The sequence below is a fragment of the Hyperoodon ampullatus genome (assembly GCF_949752795.1).
Source record: "Hyperoodon ampullatus genome assembly, chromosome: 11".
Taxonomy (NCBI): Eukaryota; Metazoa; Chordata; class Mammalia; order Artiodactyla; family Ziphiidae; genus Hyperoodon; species Hyperoodon ampullatus.
This window is the reverse complement of record NC_136924.1, coordinates 20,945,964-20,967,240: the sequence shown is the minus strand read 5'-3', so window position 1 is coordinate 20,967,240 and position 21,277 is coordinate 20,945,964. Positions and strand designations below refer to the sequence as shown.

Below are 21,277 nucleotides of genomic sequence, written 5' to 3'. Positions count from 1 at the left end.
AACTGGAAGGCATGTACTTTCCAATTTCAAAAAACTTACTACAAGCCACACAGTAACCAAGATAATGGATACTCACATAAAGGTAGATTTATGGATCAATGGAATAGAATTGGGAGTCTAGGAATAAATATTTATATTTATGATCAATAAACTTTTTGACAAAGGAGCCAAGGCAATTCAGTAAAGAAAGATAGTTTTTTCAACAAATGGTGCTGAGACAAATGGATATCTATGTGCAAAAATATGAATTTAGAGCCTTACCTCACACTTTACAAAAAAGATTAATTCAAAATGGACCATGGACTTAAACATTAAAGCTATAAAACTTTTAGAAGAAAACATACGAGAAAATCTTCAACATCTGGGGTTAGGTAAAGAGCTACCAAAACCACAAAACATAAAAGAAAAAGATGATAGATTGGACTTCATTAAAACTAAAAGCTTTTTTGTTTCCAAAGACACGATTAACAGCATGAAAAGACAAGCCACAACCGGGAAAAATATTTGCAAATTATGTATCTGATAAGAGACATATATCTAGAATATATATTTAAAAATTCTTACAACTCAGTGATAAAAAAAGATAACCCGATTTAGGCTATGGGCCAAGGATCTGAATAGACATTTTCCCAAAGAAGATATACAAATGGCTAATAAACACATGAAAAGATTTCAGTATCATTAACCATCAGGGAAATCAAAATCACAATGAAATATTACTTCATACCCACTAGGATGGCTATAATCAGAAAGATAAATAATAACAATTGTTATCAAGGATGTGGAGAATTTGGAACCCTCATACACTGCTGGTAGGAATACACAATGGTACAGCCACTTTGGAAAACAATCTAACAGATCATCAGCAGTCTAAACAGAGAGTTGACATATGACCCAGCAATTCCATTCTTAGGTATACACCCGAAGGAATTGAAAACATATGTCCACATAAAAAATTTGTATATGAATATTCAAAGCAGCATTGATCATAATAGCCAAAAAGTGGAAACAATTCGTATGTCCATCACCTGTGAATGGATTAAGAAAATGTGGTATGGGCTCCCTTGATGGCGCAGTGGTTAAGAATCTGCCTGCCAATGCAGGGGACACAGGTTCGATCCCTGGTCCGGGAAGATCCCACATGCCACAGAACAACTAAGCCCGTGTGCCACAACTACTGAGCCTGCACTCTAGAGCCTGCGAGCCACAACTACTGAAGCCCGCGCGCCTAGAGCCCGTGCTCCGCAACAAGAGAAGCCACCGCAATGAGAAGACTGAGCACCGCAACGAGGAGTGGCCCCCGCTCGCCACAACTAGGGAAAGCTCACACACAGCAACAAAGACCTGCCAATGCAGCCAAAAATAAATAAATAAATTAATTTTTTAAAAAGATATACAGAAAATAATGATCATAGTGTATAGAAGTATACTATTCTTTTCACTCAAATCTTATTTGTTCAATCTCTTAATTAATTAGAAACACCTCCCTAGAGAAGGCCCAAAAGGTGATATACTTCTATCCTAGAATCTTATCAATTTGCATTGCAAATTGCTATGGAAACAAATATTTTTGTTTTCTCTTATTGGACATAAAGATGTTTATCACACCACAAAAGTAAGTTTTCTATGTAATCATCTTGATGAAAAAAAAAATAGCTGCTATCCACCTAAGGCAGCAACCATATGAGTAGTTCAGCTGAATGAAAGCTTATTTGCCTAAAGGTTTTTTTTTTTTTTTTTTTTTTTAAGATGTTTGGGGTAGGAGTTTATTAATTAATTTATTTATTTTTGCTGTGTTGGGTCTTCGTTTCTGTGGGAGGGCTTTCTCTAGTTGTGGCAAGCGGGGGCCGCTCTTCATCGCGGTGCGTGGGCCTCTCACTGTCGCAGCCTCTCTCGTTGCAGAGCACAGGCTCCAGACGCGCAGGCTCAGTAGTTGTGGCTCACGGGCTTAATTGCTCCGCGGCATGTGGGATCTTCCCAGACCAGGGCTCGAACCCGTGTCCTCTGCATTAGCAGGCAGATTCTCAACCATTGCGCCACCAGGGAAGCCCTGCCTAAAGGTTTTAAATCATGTTTATGCTGTCTCAAAAATTAGAGATTTGACATCAAAATTTTCTGGAAAGATTTTTTGGTGGGTCAGAGGATTATTTAATAAGAATGAAATATATAACGCATACTGAAATTTAAAGAATAAAAAACTAGACAGTTTTTCTTAAAAAATGAAAACAAAGTTACTGGGTTCATCCACCTCCAAACCACCCAACTTCCTGCCCAGAGGATCTCCCTCTGTCTGGATCCTTGGTACTCAAGTGTGGCCCACAGACCAGCAGCACAGGCATTACCCGGGAGCTCCTTAGAAAGGCCAAATCTCAGACCTCATCAGGATCACAGGATCCCTGGAGATGTTTCTGCCCCTTATTTGGAAGTGCTGCTTGAGGGAGTACATGCCTCTGCCACTCTTTACATGCTCCCTCCCAATCCATCAAATCCCACTTTCCAGCTCTTTCCACCACAGTCATTCACAATCCCACCAACCAGAGTTATTTCCTAATCCTAAATTTCACCACCTAAAGCACCCCCCCGCCTTCCTTCACTTCTCTTCCTCCCACCTTTCTTCCTCTTGCTTTCTTCCTTTCCACGTTTATTATCTGTCTCCCTCCACTGAAGAGTAAGTGCGTGGAAGCAAGCACTGAGTTTGTCTTGAATCTTGCTTTATCACCTTCCAGAGTACGGCCTGGGTCATAGTACATGCTCAGTAGATATGGGATGAATGAATGAATGACTCTTTTCAACAGGTGATCTGTTTGCAAGCCACGTCAGTGGTGAAAACCATACATGTCCATCTGCTTAACCAATATGTCATTTCCTGCAATCTCCTGATCAATACTAATGACTTAGAGTATTTATATACACCTACATTTCATGGATAACATTTTAACAGGCAAAAATGTACACATGAAATCTGTTTCCAGAGTCTTACGTAAAAATATCGAAAGAGGTATCTAAACATGAGTATGAGCATTAAGTAATGAATTAATTTCTTCAAGTCACAAAGAAAAACAGTTTCTTTATTTCCATAGCACAGTGCTAGCAAAGTAAGCAAGTTCAAAGGCAACATACTTTAAATTTCTAATAAAATTGTTTGTTACCTTAGTAAGTGTTAATGGTGATGCTGAAAGTTTGCTCTTTGGCTTCCTCATGTGCAAAAATAATAGGGCTATTTCGAGGTAGGAGTCTCTTATCAACCTAAAATGATACAGCATTGTACTTATTAGATAGCTCACCATTCATAATCATTTTGCATCTTGTGTCAACAATTTCTGAGAAAATAAAAGGCAAAAATAGGCAAAACCAGCATCTGTTCCAAACTCACCCTCTTTTCAGAGCACGTGTGGCTTAGACACGGGCATCTTCCTTCCTACTGAAATTGAAAGCTCTTGAAGAGAGCTGAGCATTCTACCTTGTCCTGTGCTGGCAATACTCCATGCCATGACCACAATGCAGTCCAGCATCAAGACCATTCTGGACTATTCCAGCAAACAAGGCACTAAAGAAGTGACAGTCAAGACTGGAGGAATCTGCCTGGAAAACCAGACCTCTCTCTCCACTCTCCTACGTTAATTATAGTAAGTTCGAAAGAGACACAGAGTTATGCTGAAAGCCGTGATTCGGCATGGGTTAGGTCTGTGTAGTCACTATCAAACCTGTCAGGTGGGACCAGTTAAGTCAGTGCAGTTGTAATAATGCTGGCTTATTCTCCATCTTAAGGTGACTTTTATACAGAATTGAGTTGGCCAGCCTTGGTACTGCTGAACCAGAGTGAATATTCACATAAATCCCTTCTAGATACAATTTCACATCTAGTGGAGGCTCCTGTAACCTGGGACTGACAGGAGATCAACCTGAGTACAGACTAGAAGCGCTTCACAGTCCAGTACGTCACCACGCTGACCACCATCATCAACCATCACTGTAAATGAGGCCTTGGAGCAGAGCCAAGAGCATCAAGCTTGACAAGGAAGTCAGTGAACCTGCTGCACAACACACCCCAGTGAACTAGCCCTGCCGTGGGAAAAGGGTGCCCCAGTGTCCAGCCTTCAACGCTCCAGCCTTAAATAGTCAATGGACTACCAGAACACGGGTCTCAAACCCAAACACACATTGTCATGATAATGGAAAGGTCTTTTTTTTTTTTACCCTGAGTTTTGATCATGTCTCAAGCTTAGCTGTATAGCTTCAAATAGACTCTCAAGTTGCAAAGTTGGAGATTTCTCTTCCATCAATATTTGACATTCTATTTTGCCTGAAAGAAGAAAAGGATATACAAAGATGGTTTTTCCTTTTTCTATCATTTAGAACTTCAGAACAAATATTTTATGCAGGAAATTTGGAAAACTGAACGTGCTGTCCTTTTTGTCCGTCTATCTCCTGTTTCTTCCTAGAAGGTAAGCCAATGGGGAAAGAGCTGTTGCTTCCTTCCCCAGGAAGGCTCCCCCTGCCTCCCTTCACTCTCCAGACACAACTGTTCTTATCATCTTACTTTCCTCTCCATTTCCTTACTTTGTGCTCCACATTCCCTTTATCTAAATCCATTTTCTTCTTTCCTCTATCATTGCAGGTATCGTAGAAAACATCTTTGCTAAAAACAAACCCTAGAAAGTCAGGAAACGCTTGAGAACCAGCACGGATGATGCCAACGCTCTCATTTGCACACAGCTCCCACCCCTCATGGTGAGCCACAGCCTTCAAATGCAGGTGCTGGAATGGTACTTCTGTAGCAAGAAGGGCAGGAAAGGCAAATCTTACAATCACTATAAAAAGGATTCACAGTTTCCATGCAGCATGTGCACAGGGCACAGAGCCACCTGGTGTTAAGTTCACGTCTGGACTTACAGATAGTTATTTACCCAGACTGCACCTCATCTGCCAACTGGGATTGGTCATGCCTACCTTGTAGTGCTGTTGTAAGAATTGGCAATATGAGATGTAAAACACCAACTACAGTGTTTAGTATCTAGTAGATGCTCAATAAGTGATACCAATTGTCATCATCATTTTTCTCATGGCTAAAATGGCCACAATAAAATTATATGATGTATTATGCAAATGTGTGTTGTATATAAGCTATAAATAAGATTGCTATAGCTATTTAATTTAAATGGGTATGTATCTTTTATAGAAATTAGCTAAAATACTTAGTTAAGTAATGAAATAAAAAAATATCTTCCAAGCATTCTTTAAGAAACATTATTCATAGCTAAATGGCTGATGCTGAGATTTTTGAGTCAAACATGAAACTTTGTGTAAGGAAGGTCAATTGTAATTATAAAGGAAACGAAAATGGAGTACTTTTTTCCTTTCTAGATATAAACTTAAAATACACAGTGTTCTCTTTATCCAAAACTGAGTTTGGCAGAGATACCAAGGTGTTTGTCATCAACAAGCCCTTTGTAAAATCAGTATTTTGTATAATCAGTGACCAGATTTTTAAGAAGCCTTTTGTTCATGGGAAAAAAATAATCCTCAAACTTTATCATAGTTCTGACCCTAAATACATCTTACCTTTCTGAAAAAAGATTTCAGCTTCCACTTCTTGTTCTTCTGTTCCTGATGTCTTAGCGAGCTTCAAAGCTATTTCAAAAAGATGAAGGGAAGGTAACCACTTTGAGGGATCCTTCTTTTTACTGGTATATACTTGCTTGGCCACTGTATGTCCTAAAAGAAAGGCAGTTGTGTGAAAAGGGAACAATAGATATACAGTATTCATAACAAACCTCTCAGTTACCAGACTTCTCTCACAGTAGGTACAATTGAAGAACTCTGGGAGGGAGTTCCCTGTTGACCTAGTGGTTAGGATTCTGGGCTTTCACTGCAATGGCCAGGGTCCAATCCCCGTCGGGGAACTGAGATCCCACAAGCCCTGAGGCATGGTCAAAAAAAAAAAAAAAAGAAGAAGAACTCTGGGGGTCTTTAGTTTTTAGCATTGAAGAAATGCTTTAAAGAAACACAATAGGGCTTCCCTGGTGGCGCAGTGATTGAGAGTCTGCCTGCCGATGCAGGGGACACGGGTTCATGCCCCGGTCCGGGAAGATCCCACATGCCGCGGAGCGGTTGGGCCCGTGAGCCATGGCCGCTGAGCCTGCGCGTCTGGAGCCTGTGCTCCGCAACGGGAGAGGCCACAACAGTGAGAGGCCCGCGTACCGCAAAAAAAAAAAAAAAAAAAAAAGAAACACAATACCCAAATATATCAATGAACTATAAACAATAGACCTTTGAAACTTTGTCTTTGATAAATTTCAACATTTTCTCATTTTTAAAATGAAGGATAGTATACCTGAAACTAACACAACATTGTAAATCAACTATACTCCAATAAAAAAATTTTAAAGATAAATAAAAATAAAATGAAGGATAATCTCTCAAGCCTCTTTCAGTTCTAAAATTTCATAATGCTCTACATAACAACTTTTGTGTTCCTAAGATGAGGTTGTTTGTAGGGAAACAACTGGAAGTTTTATGTAGTTTTATGTTGTTACCAATAAAATTTGCAAAAATTAATAGGCGGTAATTTCTATTCAGCTCTATAGCAGTTGCTTGCATTGCATATTTTGTCATCCCAACTAGCTGGCAAACCCATTATGGACAAAGGCCACATGTTATACTTCTTATGCGGTCCCATCACTACTTAACATAATGAAGGATTGTTGCATTGTTGAAGAGGCATTAGATTTAATTTCTGATCACCTCGAAGACAGACAGACAGACATTTATTTGACAAATATTTTCTGAGTGCTTAGGCACCGGATAAAAAACGAGAAAATTGAAAAATAAGAGCTAAGTTTCATTAAGTACTTCCTACATGCCAGGTACCATCCCAAGTACTTAAGCATTATCTCATGCAATCCTCCCAACTCTGAGTAGATACCATTATTATGCTCATGTTACAGAGGAAAAAGCAGTGGCACAGTGAAGTTTAAGTAACTTGCCCAAAGTCACGCGACTAGTAAATAGCAGGGCTGTGATCTGAACCTAGGCAGTCCAGCTCCAGGGCCCATACCCTAAACCATGACACTGCAGTAACCCCTTAAGAGAGAGACCGTGGAGCTTAGTGTCCAACAGGGAATGAGAACAGCCAGACAGGCAATCAAAACACGGTGTGGTTGATTGTGTGGCAGTGAAAGCACTGGACACTGTGGTAGCAGGTTACAAGAGCCCTGGCCAGACCTGGGAAAGGTCAGGGATGCCTACCCAGATAATACAGCTGTCAAGGCCAGCAGCTGATGACCACTTTATCTTTTGGAAAGTTTAAAGAAGAGAAACGTTGAGTAAAAGACAACTAGGGGGGAAACTGCATTAATAGAATAGTTTAACAGGCACAGTAGAGCAGTATGAACAGAAAGGCAGTGTAGGATTGCAGAAGGATACAGCTGCTGAGTTGTAGCTGAAATGCTGGGTACAAGCCAGTCATTGGTGCTACCATGTCATCTGAGGCTTTGAACAAGTCCCTACATGCCTCTGAGCCTTGAGGCAGCAGAACTAGAAAATATCTGAGGTCCCTTCAAGTTCTGAAAATTTTAAATCCAAGATGCCATGCCCTATAAAGAGTTTTCAGGAAACCTAGGACGTTTTGTAAATATTTAGTTCAGGAATGTGCTATATGAGTGGGAAGACAGTAGAAAAAGTATCTTTCCCTCCCCCATCCCCGGCCCTTTATCCAGGGAGAAGTTACAGAGCCCTTCCTCTGGACAAGGCAGGATGGTAGCACTTTACTGAGAAAATGGAGATGAAGAAATTGAAGGCTTGCTTCCCCGGACTTCCGAGGAGAGTAAGGAGGCCAGGCATGGAACAGTGAGAAGAGCTGACACCTACAAAGCTCTTAGAACAAACTAGCTGCCCTCCTAAACATGTTACACAGTCCACTCAATTCACCCCAGGGAGACTGGCACCTTTCTTATTTACATTTTAGGAGAAAGGAAACTGACACACAGAGAAGTTAAATGATTTCCTCAAGGGAACTGGACCAGAATTCTTTCTCCAGAGTCCATGCTCTTAAACCCCAACAATTACCAACTGCAATTAGATCTTAGGCCAGAAGGATATGCTAATACGATTTGTCCCATACAGTCTCACATCTCAATACATCTCCCATTCTTTTTTTTTTTTTTAATTCTCTTTTCTGGGGTCATGTTTCATTTTTTAAATTAATTAATTTAATTATTTATTTATTTAAATTTTGGCTGCATTGGGTCTTCGTTTCTGTGCGCAGGTTTTCTCTAGTTGCAGTGAGCGGGGGCTACCCTTTGTTGTGGTGCACAGGCTTCTCATCGCGGTGGCTTCTCTTCTTGCAGAGCACGGGCTCTAGGCATGCAGGCCTCAGCACTTGTGGCTCACGGGCTCTAGAGCACAGGCTCAGTAGCTGTGGCGCACCAGCTTAGTTGTTCCGCAGCATGTGGGATCTTCCTAGACCAGGGCTCGAACCCGTGTCCCCTGCATTGGCAGGCGGATTCTTAACCACTGCGCCACCAGGGAAGCCCTTCTCCCATTCTTATATGTCTTGCTTACTGTTTCAAATTATACTACAGCTGTTTATTAATACAAGACAAAAATACCAAGTCTTTTCATGTCATTGAGGCACTTATATACATGTACAATATGTACTATATATGGACTATATGCAAGATAGTGCTATATAATATAGTACTAACATATAATAATAGTACTTGAATCATCTTCTAGACTTTTGTTAAAATTAGAAAAAGAATTGTTACAGAAATTATTGACTTTTCTCTCTCTCTCCCTAACTAGATAATAGGCTCTTCGAAGGCAAAGATGATGACTCCCTGTTATATTCCCACTCCCCAGCACTATTCTTGAACCTTTCTTCACTCCTATTATACAATCAGTAATCTACTTTTTCAGCTAATAAGGAAGCTCTAGGTTCAGTCATTAATGGAAAAAAATAATCTTAAATAACCATGATGCTTATTTTTTGTTTTTTAAAAATAATCTCGAAATGTCTTTTTCTGTAAGAGGCTTTCACAAAGAAAAAGAATTTTTTTAAGTGGCTCTATTCTTGCAATGCAATCTATACTATCACTATAAAGGAAAACTGTCGAGAAAGCATCAAATTAGATGATTTTATGCTTCATAATATTGAAGTGCTCCTTTTTGCAATAAACATCAACTCTGTGAAAAAGAAGTTGTGAAACTGACGTTGTTTTGACAGAAAAGTTGCTTTCGGTTTTTGTTCTTTAAGTTGGTATTTAATATAATATAACAGAAAGCAAGCTGTTCTGCTTCAAGTGAGTCTAAAAAACAGCAGCAGTATTGCCACTGAGTGGTGACACATCTTCAAGATTAGTAAGGCAGGAAAGCAGAGAATACGTTTAACACAATCTGTACAATTTAACACAATCTGTACTTTAAGTTCTTGTAGAAATCAAATATACTGGTAATATAACAAATTGTGGACCAAAGATACAGAAAAATAGCTCTCATGGGATCAGCGAGCTGAAAGGAATTCCAGAGGTCAGCTATGCCAGCCTAATTTCATAAATGAGGAAACTCAACAATATAGGGGTGAACTTCTTTACCTATGGTAATAAAGTTCATATCTGATGATGGTGATGATGACGATGATGATGATGATGATGATGATGATGAAAATCATATAATAATAATGATCAATACTAGTCATGAGGGGGAGGAGCAGAAGGGGAATAAGGGAAAACACTGTGGGCAGCTGATGGTTTGAGCACACTTCTGTTGCCCTCCTTTCCCCACTCTAGTCCAATCACCTGCCTCTCCTGAGCTGAGCAGCTGATGGTACAGGAGGCAAATGGGTCCCAGGAAGTGAGGGGTAATGTTTCAAAATGTGGGTTTTGTTATTATTCAGGTATGACAAAGTCAACAGGTCAGGAGATGACTGCCATTGAAAAGACAGTATTTTTGCACACAGTTCTCAAGAGGAGGGAGGGCACACCACGCCACACAGGGCCACACAGGGAAGCACCAGGGTCAGTCAGGAGGTAGACGGAGAAAGGAGAAAATGTGGGCAAGAGCCTGTATTGTGTTTTTTGTGGGAAGGAGTGGGTGGGTAGGGTAAGCAGACTACGGTTTAGGATTGGCTAGTCTGTAGAATTTCAGTGGGCTCTGCCAGTAGTCCATACCTGTCCCTGGGGTGATTGGGGCAGAAAAATAGTGGCCCTGAGGGTAAGAGCCCAGCAAAGAACAATAAAAGAGCTCAATAAAAGTTCAGGGTGTAAGCTCTGGAATGGCGAGTTTGCATATGAAAGACATCCTCACAGGAGTGTGGTGTGCTAACCTCTAGGAACTGGCTAACCCTGGGAGGGGAAGTCCCTCCCTGGTCAGCAAGACTCCTGATGTCAAAGCATCAGAAATACATTTTTTTTTAAAAAAGGCATGATGAATACAGGTTAGAACAGAGAGAGCTGTTACAAGATTTTCTGTCCTCTGTGATAGACAAGAGCCTTGGAGCTAGAGGTAGGCAGCTTTGGGTCAAAGATGAGAGACAGTGTCCTGGAGAGAGCTTGAAGCAATGTCTGTGAGCTCCTGAGAAGGGCAGCAACACTGGCTGGTTCCTCCCCCTTGGTTTCCAAGGAGCTGTAAGCCTCTGGCTTAACTGGTCTACCTGCTCCAATCAGATCCCCTCTTGGCTGGCTCTGGTCCATCCTCCACTCTATTCTTCAGCCAGCAGCCAGGGTAATCTTTGGAAACATAAACTGTCCCCTGCTCACCCTCCCATTAGGCTGTCCCTCTGTCTATACTGGTCTCCTTGCAGTTCTAGAACATGTCAAGCTTGTCCTGACCTCAGAGCCTACAACTCACTGCTCTCTCTGCCTCTACTGTGCATGACTTCACTAAGCATATGCTTAACATTTACAGTCCAGGGTTAAATACTACTTCCCCAGAGAGGCCTTCCCCAATTATTCTACTTAAACAGGCACCACTCCCTTTGCTGTTCTTTATCAGCAGATCTTATCCACATCATTTACAACACTAAGTACAATTTATACTTACATACATATACATAATTCATCATCAGACATAAGCTTTCTATAACCTTGCTGTTTTTCTGTCTAGTTGTTATCAAATACACATCTTATTTTATACAATATTTATTGGATTAAATTTTATAAATATTATAATAATAAATTAAAAATTAAATGTTTATTGTTACAAATATTATAACAATGTATAAATATTGAATAAATATTAAAATATTTTATACATTTATAATATGATAAATGATAGAATATGCATTCCTATATATGATTTGTTTAGCTGTGTATTTCTGTCTCCCAGGCTAAGAGAAGGAACCACATCTGTTTTCATCTCCAATAGCTTCCCAGGACCTCACAGGGAGGCTGGCACATGGTAAGTGATCAAAAGCTATTTGTTAAATAAATGGAACCTGGCTATTCATAAATACTGCCCCCAGATAAATGCACTCACATGATAGCCTCGCTGAAAATGACTTAAACTTTTTCATCAGTGACTTGAATGTAATATATGTTTAAGTGTTCTTACCAATTCTCATTTTTGTTTTGGCCAATAACATGACATGAGGAAGATAGATATTTTTCAAAGGCAGTAGTGGACTTGCATAGTCAGTGTTTGATACAGGAAATTCAATTGTTTCTCCAAAAGTTAGCATCTGTAAAAGAAGCACTGTAATGAGTAATTAGCTAATGTGGTATGCTGTAAGAAAAGACCGAAAAGTAAGTTTCTAAGTCTTGTGGACACAAAAGCACTCTCACCTGTTCAATAAGAACGTTGTGAGACTGAGTCAACAAATATAATTTTTCTGTTTTCGAAGAGGGAGTTTCCTTGAATTTCTCGGCTTTTGTTAAGTCATCCAGTAAAAGCATGCTTCTCACCAGTGTTAAATGAGATCGAGGAGAAATAAACTCACGTCCTTCAAGCAACTGTATTACATCCTATTAAAATAAAATTATTCCGTTTGATAGTACCATTCACGATTCACTGAAACAGGGGCCAGACGTATTGACTGTTATGCATTCAGTACCTAATGGAAATTTAAATTCTCTCCTTTTATTCTAACCGGAATCCTCTGGTAAATATCAATGTGAATTAGGTTTCCTTCCTACCTGAACGTTTTTTATGATGTCTGCTTTTAAGTGCTTTTCTTGTAGGCCAATGATTACAGCTTGCATCAAGAATTCAGCCTGTAGCTCCCTGTCGCCTGCACTTTTTGCTTCCACACACACTTCATTGATGAGGCTCACACAATCTGTTATATCGTTTTCTAAAATAAACAAATGCAGGTACTTAAAATGCACTGAGAAAGTAAGAAATTATATGTGCATGATATTCTCGGTGTTTATCACAGGAATATTGTATAACACAGAAGAAGAGGAAGGTGTAAAGAAGGAAAACAAGACTGCACGAAACACTGAAAATAAATGGGTTGTAATTTAGGAGAAGTACTTTAGGGTATTCAAATGCTGCAGAAGTAATAATAATATTCCATGAAATAATTTAATTTGGGAGGTGGGTAGAGATGGGTGAATAGATAGGTTTACATATAGATAACGAGTAATCACTGCAAGAACTAATATTTATATGTGCCAGGATGTAATCTAAGAACTTTAGAAATTTAACCCATTTAATTCTGGAAATAATCCTATGAAGTAGGTACCACATTTCCATTTTCCAGAGGAGGAAACTAAGACCTAGAGGGATTAAGAGATTTGGCCAAGATTACACAGCAAGGAAGTGGTGGACAGAGTATTTGAACTCAAGTGGGGGGTGGCTCCAGAATCTGCACTCTGGACCCCTGAACTACGCTGCCTTCCTAGATGACAGGAAGGCGTGTGCATTAGCATTCTGAAATCTCCTTGCCTGCTTTGCATACAGTAATATATATGCCATTTGCAGTGATATAAGGGACTGCTGAAAATGATTATTCTCATTTAATAACTTGAATTTTTTATTCTGGAAACAGATCAAGCTAAGAAGTTATAAAATGTTAATGGTATAATAAAATACATCCCAAGAATACCTCTGTTACCTAAATAAAATTAAAGTTTATGAAAACTTGATTAAGGAGATGGAGATAGGATATTTGTACCTTTCACGATTCCAATGCCACGGATCTGGGCAACAAACGCAGTCACCAATGCTAAGCAGCACCTCAACCACAGATGAATGTTGAAATATTCTCGAGAATTTAGGGAAATGGGATCTAAAAACTCATTATCATCTTTACTTTCAGTGGCCTAAACAATATTAAAATGATGGTTATCTTTCCATTTAAAAATGTCCAAGTTCTAGCCTAATGCTAAATGTAACATAAGTTAAGGGAAGCATCAATATCATTTAACAGTATTAAATTCTTAATTTTAGAAATTATTCTTGAACATTCTATAAAACATAAAAAATACACAAGAAATAAACAAAAATCACCCATAATCCCATGCTCCTCTATTAACACTGATCCTCATATAAGTGCTTTGCAGCATTTCTTTCTCTCTGTATACTCACTGTTGAAAACTAGCTTTGCAGTCTGAATTTTTCATTGCAAATTATATTATTATCAGCAGTTTCCATACCTTCAAAAATTTTGTGACCATTATTTTAAAGGCTGAAAAATAATCAGTAATACTGGCTAATGTTTACTGAGTGCTTATTACGGGCCAGGCACTGTGATACATGCTTTATACACATTAGTTCACTTAATCCTCCTGACAAGCCCAAGAGGGGTTATTATTATCTCTATTTTTCAGATGAGAGAAGCGAAGCCTAGGAAGGCTATTTGCTTATCATATTTTGGCGGAGGCTGGGATTCAAGCTTGCATCTTTCTGAATTTAGAGCCCACAGTCTTAATCTACTACATTACACTGCTATGTGCTTCTCACATCCCAAACATATATTATTTTATGATTTACTACCCTCATTATTACACTTTATAAAGGGAGTGGCCAATGTTCAGAGCTACTGGGAGGGAGGTGACAAAGGAACTTTTCCAGGGAGCAATCAATCTTAGACACTTCATCTAGAACAACGCCCATTTGTTCTAGGAATTTCCTGCTACACATCTCTGACAGCTCATCATCTCCAACCAGTCAGCAACACCTGCTATCAAGGCGCTGTAACCTGGACTTGACGGGGGCTGGAATGTGACAGACCCATGAGGAGCAGAGGGGGAGGGGGAGCTATTCCTGAACCAGAGTAAGAAGTGAACAGAGACCCCGAGACAGGGTGGTGATTAGAACGGGTACACCACGTACTCGAGCGGTCTAGTGTTTAGATTAGAAATACAGAAGAAATACCCATCAACATACCTTAATCTCTGCCTACATTGCTGTTATTATTGAAAAGCCAAGTCATGCTTAATCTAAATCAGGGTTTCTCGACCTCAGCATGACTGACATTCTGGGCCAGATTATTGTTGTGAGGGAAACGTCCTGTGTGTTATAGGATGTTTAGCAACATCCCTGGCCTCTACTCAGTAGATGCCACTAGCACTCCCTCTAGTTATAACAACCAAAATGTCTCCAGGCACTGCAAATGCCCCCTGGGAAGCAAAATACCCCCCAAGTAACACTCATTGCTCTAAGTAAATTTTCAGAATCAGAATCCTTTTTAGCCTTTATACTGCTTTTACTGTGGTAAGAAATGAGTCAATTAGTTTTGCTTTTTTGTAATGACATTAGATAGCAATTTTATTAGTAAAGCTTAAGCTTTATTTTATTTATTTTAAAATGAGCAAGGATTCTATGTGCTGAATCTTTATATTTTAATCCTAAACAACCCTGTTGTTATTAAATTACTTGGTCTAATCAAAATCCAGTGAAATTTCAAAGAACGTGTGACACCAGCTGTCAAATAGACTTGAGGGCTTAAACGCAGAAGAATTTAACTATGAGAAGGAAATAGCACAAGGTACTATTAGCACAAGGTAGGAAATAGCACAGGTAGGAAATAGCACAAGGTAGGAAATAGCACAGGTAGGAAACAGCACAAGGTAGGAAATAGCATAGGTGTCACGCTGGTAATGCTAAAGAAGAAATAAAATCAAAAGTGAAATGAACAAGTCATGCGAAACAACTTTATTTACTAGTGACATCAGATCTAGAATACAAGAATGATACGTCTGGTGGGACTTCAGTCACTATTACATCCAATCCCATCAATTCCCAAATGAGATTACATAATTTAAAAAAATTTTAAGGAATTTGCCCAAGGTATACCAGCTAATAAATAGCATCAACAGGGCTTAAACACAGATCTTTTTACTCTAAATTCAATGTTTTTTTCTTCTTTACCTCTTTGTTTCATTCAAATAGTTATATAATTTCCTAGCATGCATATAATTATTCCATAAAAAGTGTTATCAGGACAAACATTAAATTCATACATACATAATCTCCTGGAGAGGTGGAATTCTCTGTGTCATCTTCTACTACCTTCTTTTTAAAAAGTTTTGAATCCTGGAGAAGTTTAAGTGTAGAAAACACTATCGCAGCACTAAAATAGAGAATATGTTTTAAATGTTATTAGTATTACACTCCTGGCATTTGTATGTTATTTCCTAAGTCTCTTCCTCCAGAAAAACCTCCCCATACTCCCACCCATCCCCAAAACTGTTAGGTGCCCCTTCTACGTGCTCTAATAGCACCCTGGCCTTTACCATAAGGTGATACTTACAGCATTATTTAATTGCCTGTAAAATTGCTGTGTTTGTCTCAGCTAATTTATCTTATCCCCTGCTGACACCCAGCATCTAGTAGCTTGGACATCATAGGAGCTAAAAAATATTTTTAAATGAAAATGAGTGAATGAGAGAATAAATGAATGAATGAATGTTTCCAAGATCTAAAACAAAATTTACTGATAATCTCATTAATAAAATGAGCACACATGTATTTTACATACATCAGGATGTGGTTCTCCAGTTTTTTGACATTATAAAACTGTTCTTCTGCTTAATGCTGTGCACTTGGAAACTCTTAAGAAAAATTACTGCTCAATCAGTATCTAGCAGTGCCAGGAGGGAAAGGTACTTAATGCAGAAAATAGAAGCCAGGAGATAGTAATTCTCCTCACTTCCTGTTGTTCGGTATGTAAATTTTTCTTCACTTTAAACCATCACATCCTCCTTCCCTGTAGAATGATAAATGTATAATTGATGTCACACTTTTTCAAAATATTTTAATAATATATGTTAACAGGCTTCTTCATTTGAAAATCTATTCCAAAACAAAATTCAAAATACAGAATAATCTGTGTACCTGACGATGCTTATTGCAGTGCTACTTTATAACACAGAAAGACTGGGTGAAAGCCAAATGGACAACGTATCCATTTATCTAATGCCCCACTTGATATCTCCACTTGAATAGTGAATAACAATCACATTTAAGAGGTGTTATGGGTTAAACTCTGTTGAGGTCCTAACCCTCAGTGCTTATCATGCATCCTTATTTGGAAATAGTCTTTACAGAGGTAAACAAGCTAAAATAAGGTCATTTAGGGTGGACCGTAATCCAATATAACTGGTGTCCCTATAAAAGGGGGAAATTTGGACAGAGAGACAGACATGCACAGAGGGAATATGATGTGAAGACATGCAGGGAGAAGACAGCCTGTGACTGGAGTGATGCATCTACATGCCGAGGAACATCAAAGATGGCTGGCAAACATCAGAAGCTACAAGAGGCAAGGAAGGGCTCCCCCCAGAGCTGTCAAAAAGAGCAGGGTCCGGGCTTCCCTGGTGGCGCAGTGGTTGAGAGTCCGCCTGCCGATGCAGGGGACACGGGTTCGTACCCCGGTCGGGGAAGATCCCACATGCCGCGGAGCAGCTGGCCCGTGAGCCATGGCCGCTGAGCCTGCACGTCCGGAGCCTGTGCTCCGCAAGGGAGAGGCCACAACAGTGAGAGGCCCGCGTACCGCAAAAAAAAAAAAAAAAAAAAAGAGCAGGGTCCTGCCGACACCTTGATTTTGGACTTTCAGCCTCCAGAACTGTGAGACGATAACATTCTGTTGTTTTAAGCCACCCAGTCTTGGGTACTATGTTGTGGCAGGAAACTAGGATAGGTTAAAAGCAGAGCCTCTTGCTTCCACCTCTTCCACCAAACCTACTCCTCTCCCCTGTTCTCCATCCCAGTTACAGGGCCCAGTATCATCACTGCCTCCTCTTTGCCTCACACTCTACGTTCAATCCATCAACAAGTTCTGTCAGCTTCAACTTCAAGATCTGGATACTAGCCAGCAGCTCGTCACGTCCACACCTCATCCACTGCTAACGCCTCCATCCAAGCCACCAACATCTCCAGACACCCACGGGAGCTTGCTGGCCGGCCCCTGGAGTCCTGGTCTCTATGAAGAGACCACAGTGATCTCTCTTCAGGATGTGAATCAGATCACGACACTTCCGCTGTACTGTTCCAGAAGCCTCCCGCATCCCTGGATTATGGTCAATACACCGCCTCCTTTGGGTCAGTTAGTGAGGTTTCTAGCCAAGAAGATGACCAGCCTCATCTGGGTCCAGGGATGCTTGCAAGAAGGTAGTTAGTCTCTGTGTGTAGGCTCCCAGAGTATGTACATATGCTCAACTCTTAATTACATTTTAAAAGCCTTTTTTGTATGTATCTACACATTGTATTGAAAGATATTTTCTCTCTTTTTTTTCCCCTCAAACTTTTTTTGAAAAAAATGATAACTGGTATTTACTGTACTCACCACCTCTCAGGTGCTGTGTTAAATGCTTATTGTGAATTAATTCACTTAATCCGTACCACAAACCTACAAGGTATGTACTATTATCATCCCTATTTTATAGATAAGTTAACTGAGGCCCACAAATGTTACGTGACTTGCCTAAGGTGACTCAACTAGCAAGAGGAAGTAGGATCCGAGCCCAGGCCACTGGCCCCTGAGCCTGCAGTACGCTTAATCATTAAGCTACAATGTGGCCTCTTTCTTTTCACAGTTCTAACAAGCTTTGGCTTTGTTTATACTGGCACAGTGTTACTCATTGCCACATTTGTATTACCATATGGTTATTGTCGACTGCACCTTTTACAATATAAAAGGCCCTCTTTGTCCAGTTTAATGCCTTTTGCCTTGCATTCTACTTAGCAGACTTCATGAAACGGATTATAAGGATATTAAATAAGGTATTTAGTCTTTCATTTGCTCAGAAATATGTATTGAGCACCTGCTATTGGCCAGGAACAAATCTAGGGGCTACAGATAGAGTCCCTGGCCTCACGGAGTTGACATTCTATTGAGAGCAGGGTATTCTTAACAGAGAGGAGTGCTTGGCAAATAGACGGCTCTCAATGCATCGCAGCCGTTACCATTATTAGTATATAAAGTTGGACAGAGAATATGCAGGGACTAAATTGATTTTTTTTCTAAGTTGTTAACCAGCATCAAAACCTTTCAGCCATTATTGAATTTCGATCTCCGAAGATTTTACTGAGTCCTTAAAATGGTTTAGATACTTGTAGAATATTTTCTAAAGTATGGTTTGTGATTATCTAAACTTACTAGTTTTTTTTTTTTTTTTAAATAAAACTAAACAAGGAAGCAAGAAAACAGCAACAAAAAACACAATGCTGATGGGGTGTGTGTCCAGGTACGGAATCTCTTTTCCCCCACACCTTTCCTCCCTGAAGGATACATACATGTTTCTAAGGTTAGCACAGGATGACAACTAGAGGGCCCTGAAAGGAGAAAACGATGCCCATCCCACTCTTCTGACCTGAAGCCCAAATTCTGATTTCAAGGGAAATGAGGTATGAGGTTTGGAATCTTGCTAACCCCAAAACTTAATGAATAAAATATAAACATACTGCATGTCCTAATCCAGCTGGTACTGCTTAGTTGCACAATGGAAAACTTCTACTTCCTCCTCTGCACTAGGAAGACAGGAAGTGTAGGAGGATTACCCACTACAAACAGTCAAAATCCCAGCAGGAGGATGTTTCATTCTGACACAAAATAAAAAGGCTCAAATGTTATTCCATTTAGACAATAAATTAAATAGAAAGGAGAATCGGAAGGAACACTTCAAAAAAAAAAAAAAAAAGACAGGATTCTGAAATAGAGAGGCAGCCCTGAAAGAAGTAGAAATACAGTTTGAATAACTCTGATCCCATTTATTTCTTATTAACATTCATGACAAAAATGGTCAGTTTGTTCTCATAAAATCTATGCGGCTTACTCTACCTGTCACCCTAGGGAATGTGCCTTTCAATTTCCTTGACACATAATTTTATTAGAAGTATCATGAAATGTCAAGCTAACCAGCATCTGGGAAACGGACTGTCCAACACTCTCAGCAGCACCCGGACGGAAGCTCATGGAGGGTAAAGTTCACCTACTAAAACCCATTCATCCTGACAGTAGGCTTCCCCAAGTGACAGCTCTGCTGCAAAAAGCCAGCAACATCAAAGTTTCTGCAGGTTTTTTCCTAAGGGCCAAGCCCATGGATTTAAAATCGGGGCAATTCTGGTATACTTGCACATTATTTGCATACATCTATCTGGTCTTCAAATTAAAGTTCTATTACAACACTCCTTTCTGTGCCATTTTGTAATGTGTAGTTTCTCATTTCCTTCTTTCTCCCTAAAAAAAAAAAAAATCGCTCATATCCTCCACACTAAAAGGGTATAAGACACGTAGAGAGCTTGGGAAAGAGTGAAGCTAAGTGACAAGAAATACTTTCTAGGGCTGCTATTGCTCTCTGAGACACAGTCTGGAGACAGGAGTTCTATGTGCCTCCACAGGAAATCATATAGTCATATAGTCATATATATATATATATACACACACACATATATATTCAATACATATAATTATATATAGAATATATAGTTAGACATATAAACATTTTCTAAATATATATTTATATATTATATATTCAAATCATTTATTTCTACAGGAAACAGTACAGTAAAAGTTCCTTCTGTCTTCAAACTTCAGTGGGGAAAACAGTGTATTATTATACTAAGCCTATTTTAACCATCAATCAACTATCATTGTATTTTTTTTTTTACCATTGTATTCTTAAAGATAGCTACAGGGCTTCCCTGGTGGCACAATGGTTGAGAGTCCACCTGCCAATGCAGGGGACACGAGTTCGTGCCCCGGTCTGGGAAGATCCCACATGCCGCAGAGCGGCTAGGCCCATGAGCCATGGCCACTGAGCCTGTGCGTCCGGAGCCTGTGCTCCGCAACGGGAGAGGCCACAGCGGTGAGAGGCCCGCGTACCGCAAAAAAAAAAAAAAAAAAAAAAAAAAAAAAAAAAAAAAAAAAGATAGCTACAAATGTGACAATACTCTAAACGAGTGGGTCTCAAGTTTTTTACTCTCAGCACCCAGTTACATCGTTAAAAATTATTAAGAAACCTCAAAGAGCTCTATCAATATTTACCATATTGGAAATTAAACTGAGAAATGTTTAACTTAACATTTATTAATTCATTTAAAAATAAAAATCATAGACCCATTATATTTAATATAAATAATGTATTTTTATGGAAAATAACTATATTTTCAAAACCAAAAATTAGTGAGAAGGATTCCATTGTTTTTGCATTTTTGCAAATCTCTTTATAACATCTGGCTTAAAAAGAGAAAATCTGCTTAATAGAAGACTTTCATATCTGCTTCTATATTCAGTCTGTTGTGACATAATGTTTTGGTTGAAGCGTATGAAGAAGACTAGGTCTCACACACATAGTTATTGAACGTGGGAGGAGTATTTTAAGAGCCTCTTCAAATAATTGTGAATATTCTTCCTTGATACTATACCAACATGTGACAAATGATAGTTTCTTAACAGTTTGTTGCTATGTGGAATCTACTACCATACACTGATGAACTTTCCCTACTCTGTCACATGAAAATCTATCGGTCTATCTTGTTAACCAGGATTTTGGAACATCATGCACTGGCCATTTGGAAAACATTAGCTCCCTGAGTTAAATAGATTCCCTTAATGTTGAAGCATTTTGTTACACAGTTTTTAAAAAACGATGCTCGTTAATATCACCACCAGTCTCATCAAAAAAATTTAAGCATTAGAAAACTGTCAAGCTCATGATGGCAAATACAAATTTTCAAAAAATCCAACTTTTCTATGAAAGTTTAGATTTTATCATTGACAACAAAAACTATTTGTTGTTTTCCTAGAAGTGGCATGTTCGTTTTGCTCATTTTCAGCAGAATACCTGTCAAATACCCAAGTCTGCATAATCATGGTTTGTCAGTTGTTTTTTCA

At 39.2% G+C, this 21,277-nt stretch overlaps 1 protein-coding gene across 1 annotated transcript in view; it reads right to left on the bottom strand.

Annotated features, from left to right (window-relative positions):
* The window catches only part of CFAP54 (cilia and flagella associated protein 54), a gene marked incomplete at both ends in the record, with an annotated part of 308,135 nt that overhangs the window by 81,015 nt on the left and 205,843 nt on the right, over positions 1-21,277 (bottom strand). The window contains 8 exons of the mRNA XM_079714797.1: positions 3,150-3,246; positions 4,198-4,303; positions 5,563-5,715; positions 11,551-11,677; positions 11,781-11,960; positions 12,132-12,289; positions 13,115-13,262; positions 15,409-15,514. Coding sequence (XP_079570923.1) covers positions 3,150-3,246; positions 4,198-4,303; positions 5,563-5,715; positions 11,551-11,677; positions 11,781-11,960; positions 12,132-12,289; positions 13,115-13,262; positions 15,409-15,514 — 1,075 coding nt within the window. The remainder of the gene's footprint in view (positions 1-3,149; positions 3,247-4,197; positions 4,304-5,562; positions 5,716-11,550; positions 11,678-11,780; positions 11,961-12,131; positions 12,290-13,114; positions 13,263-15,408; positions 15,515-21,277) is intronic.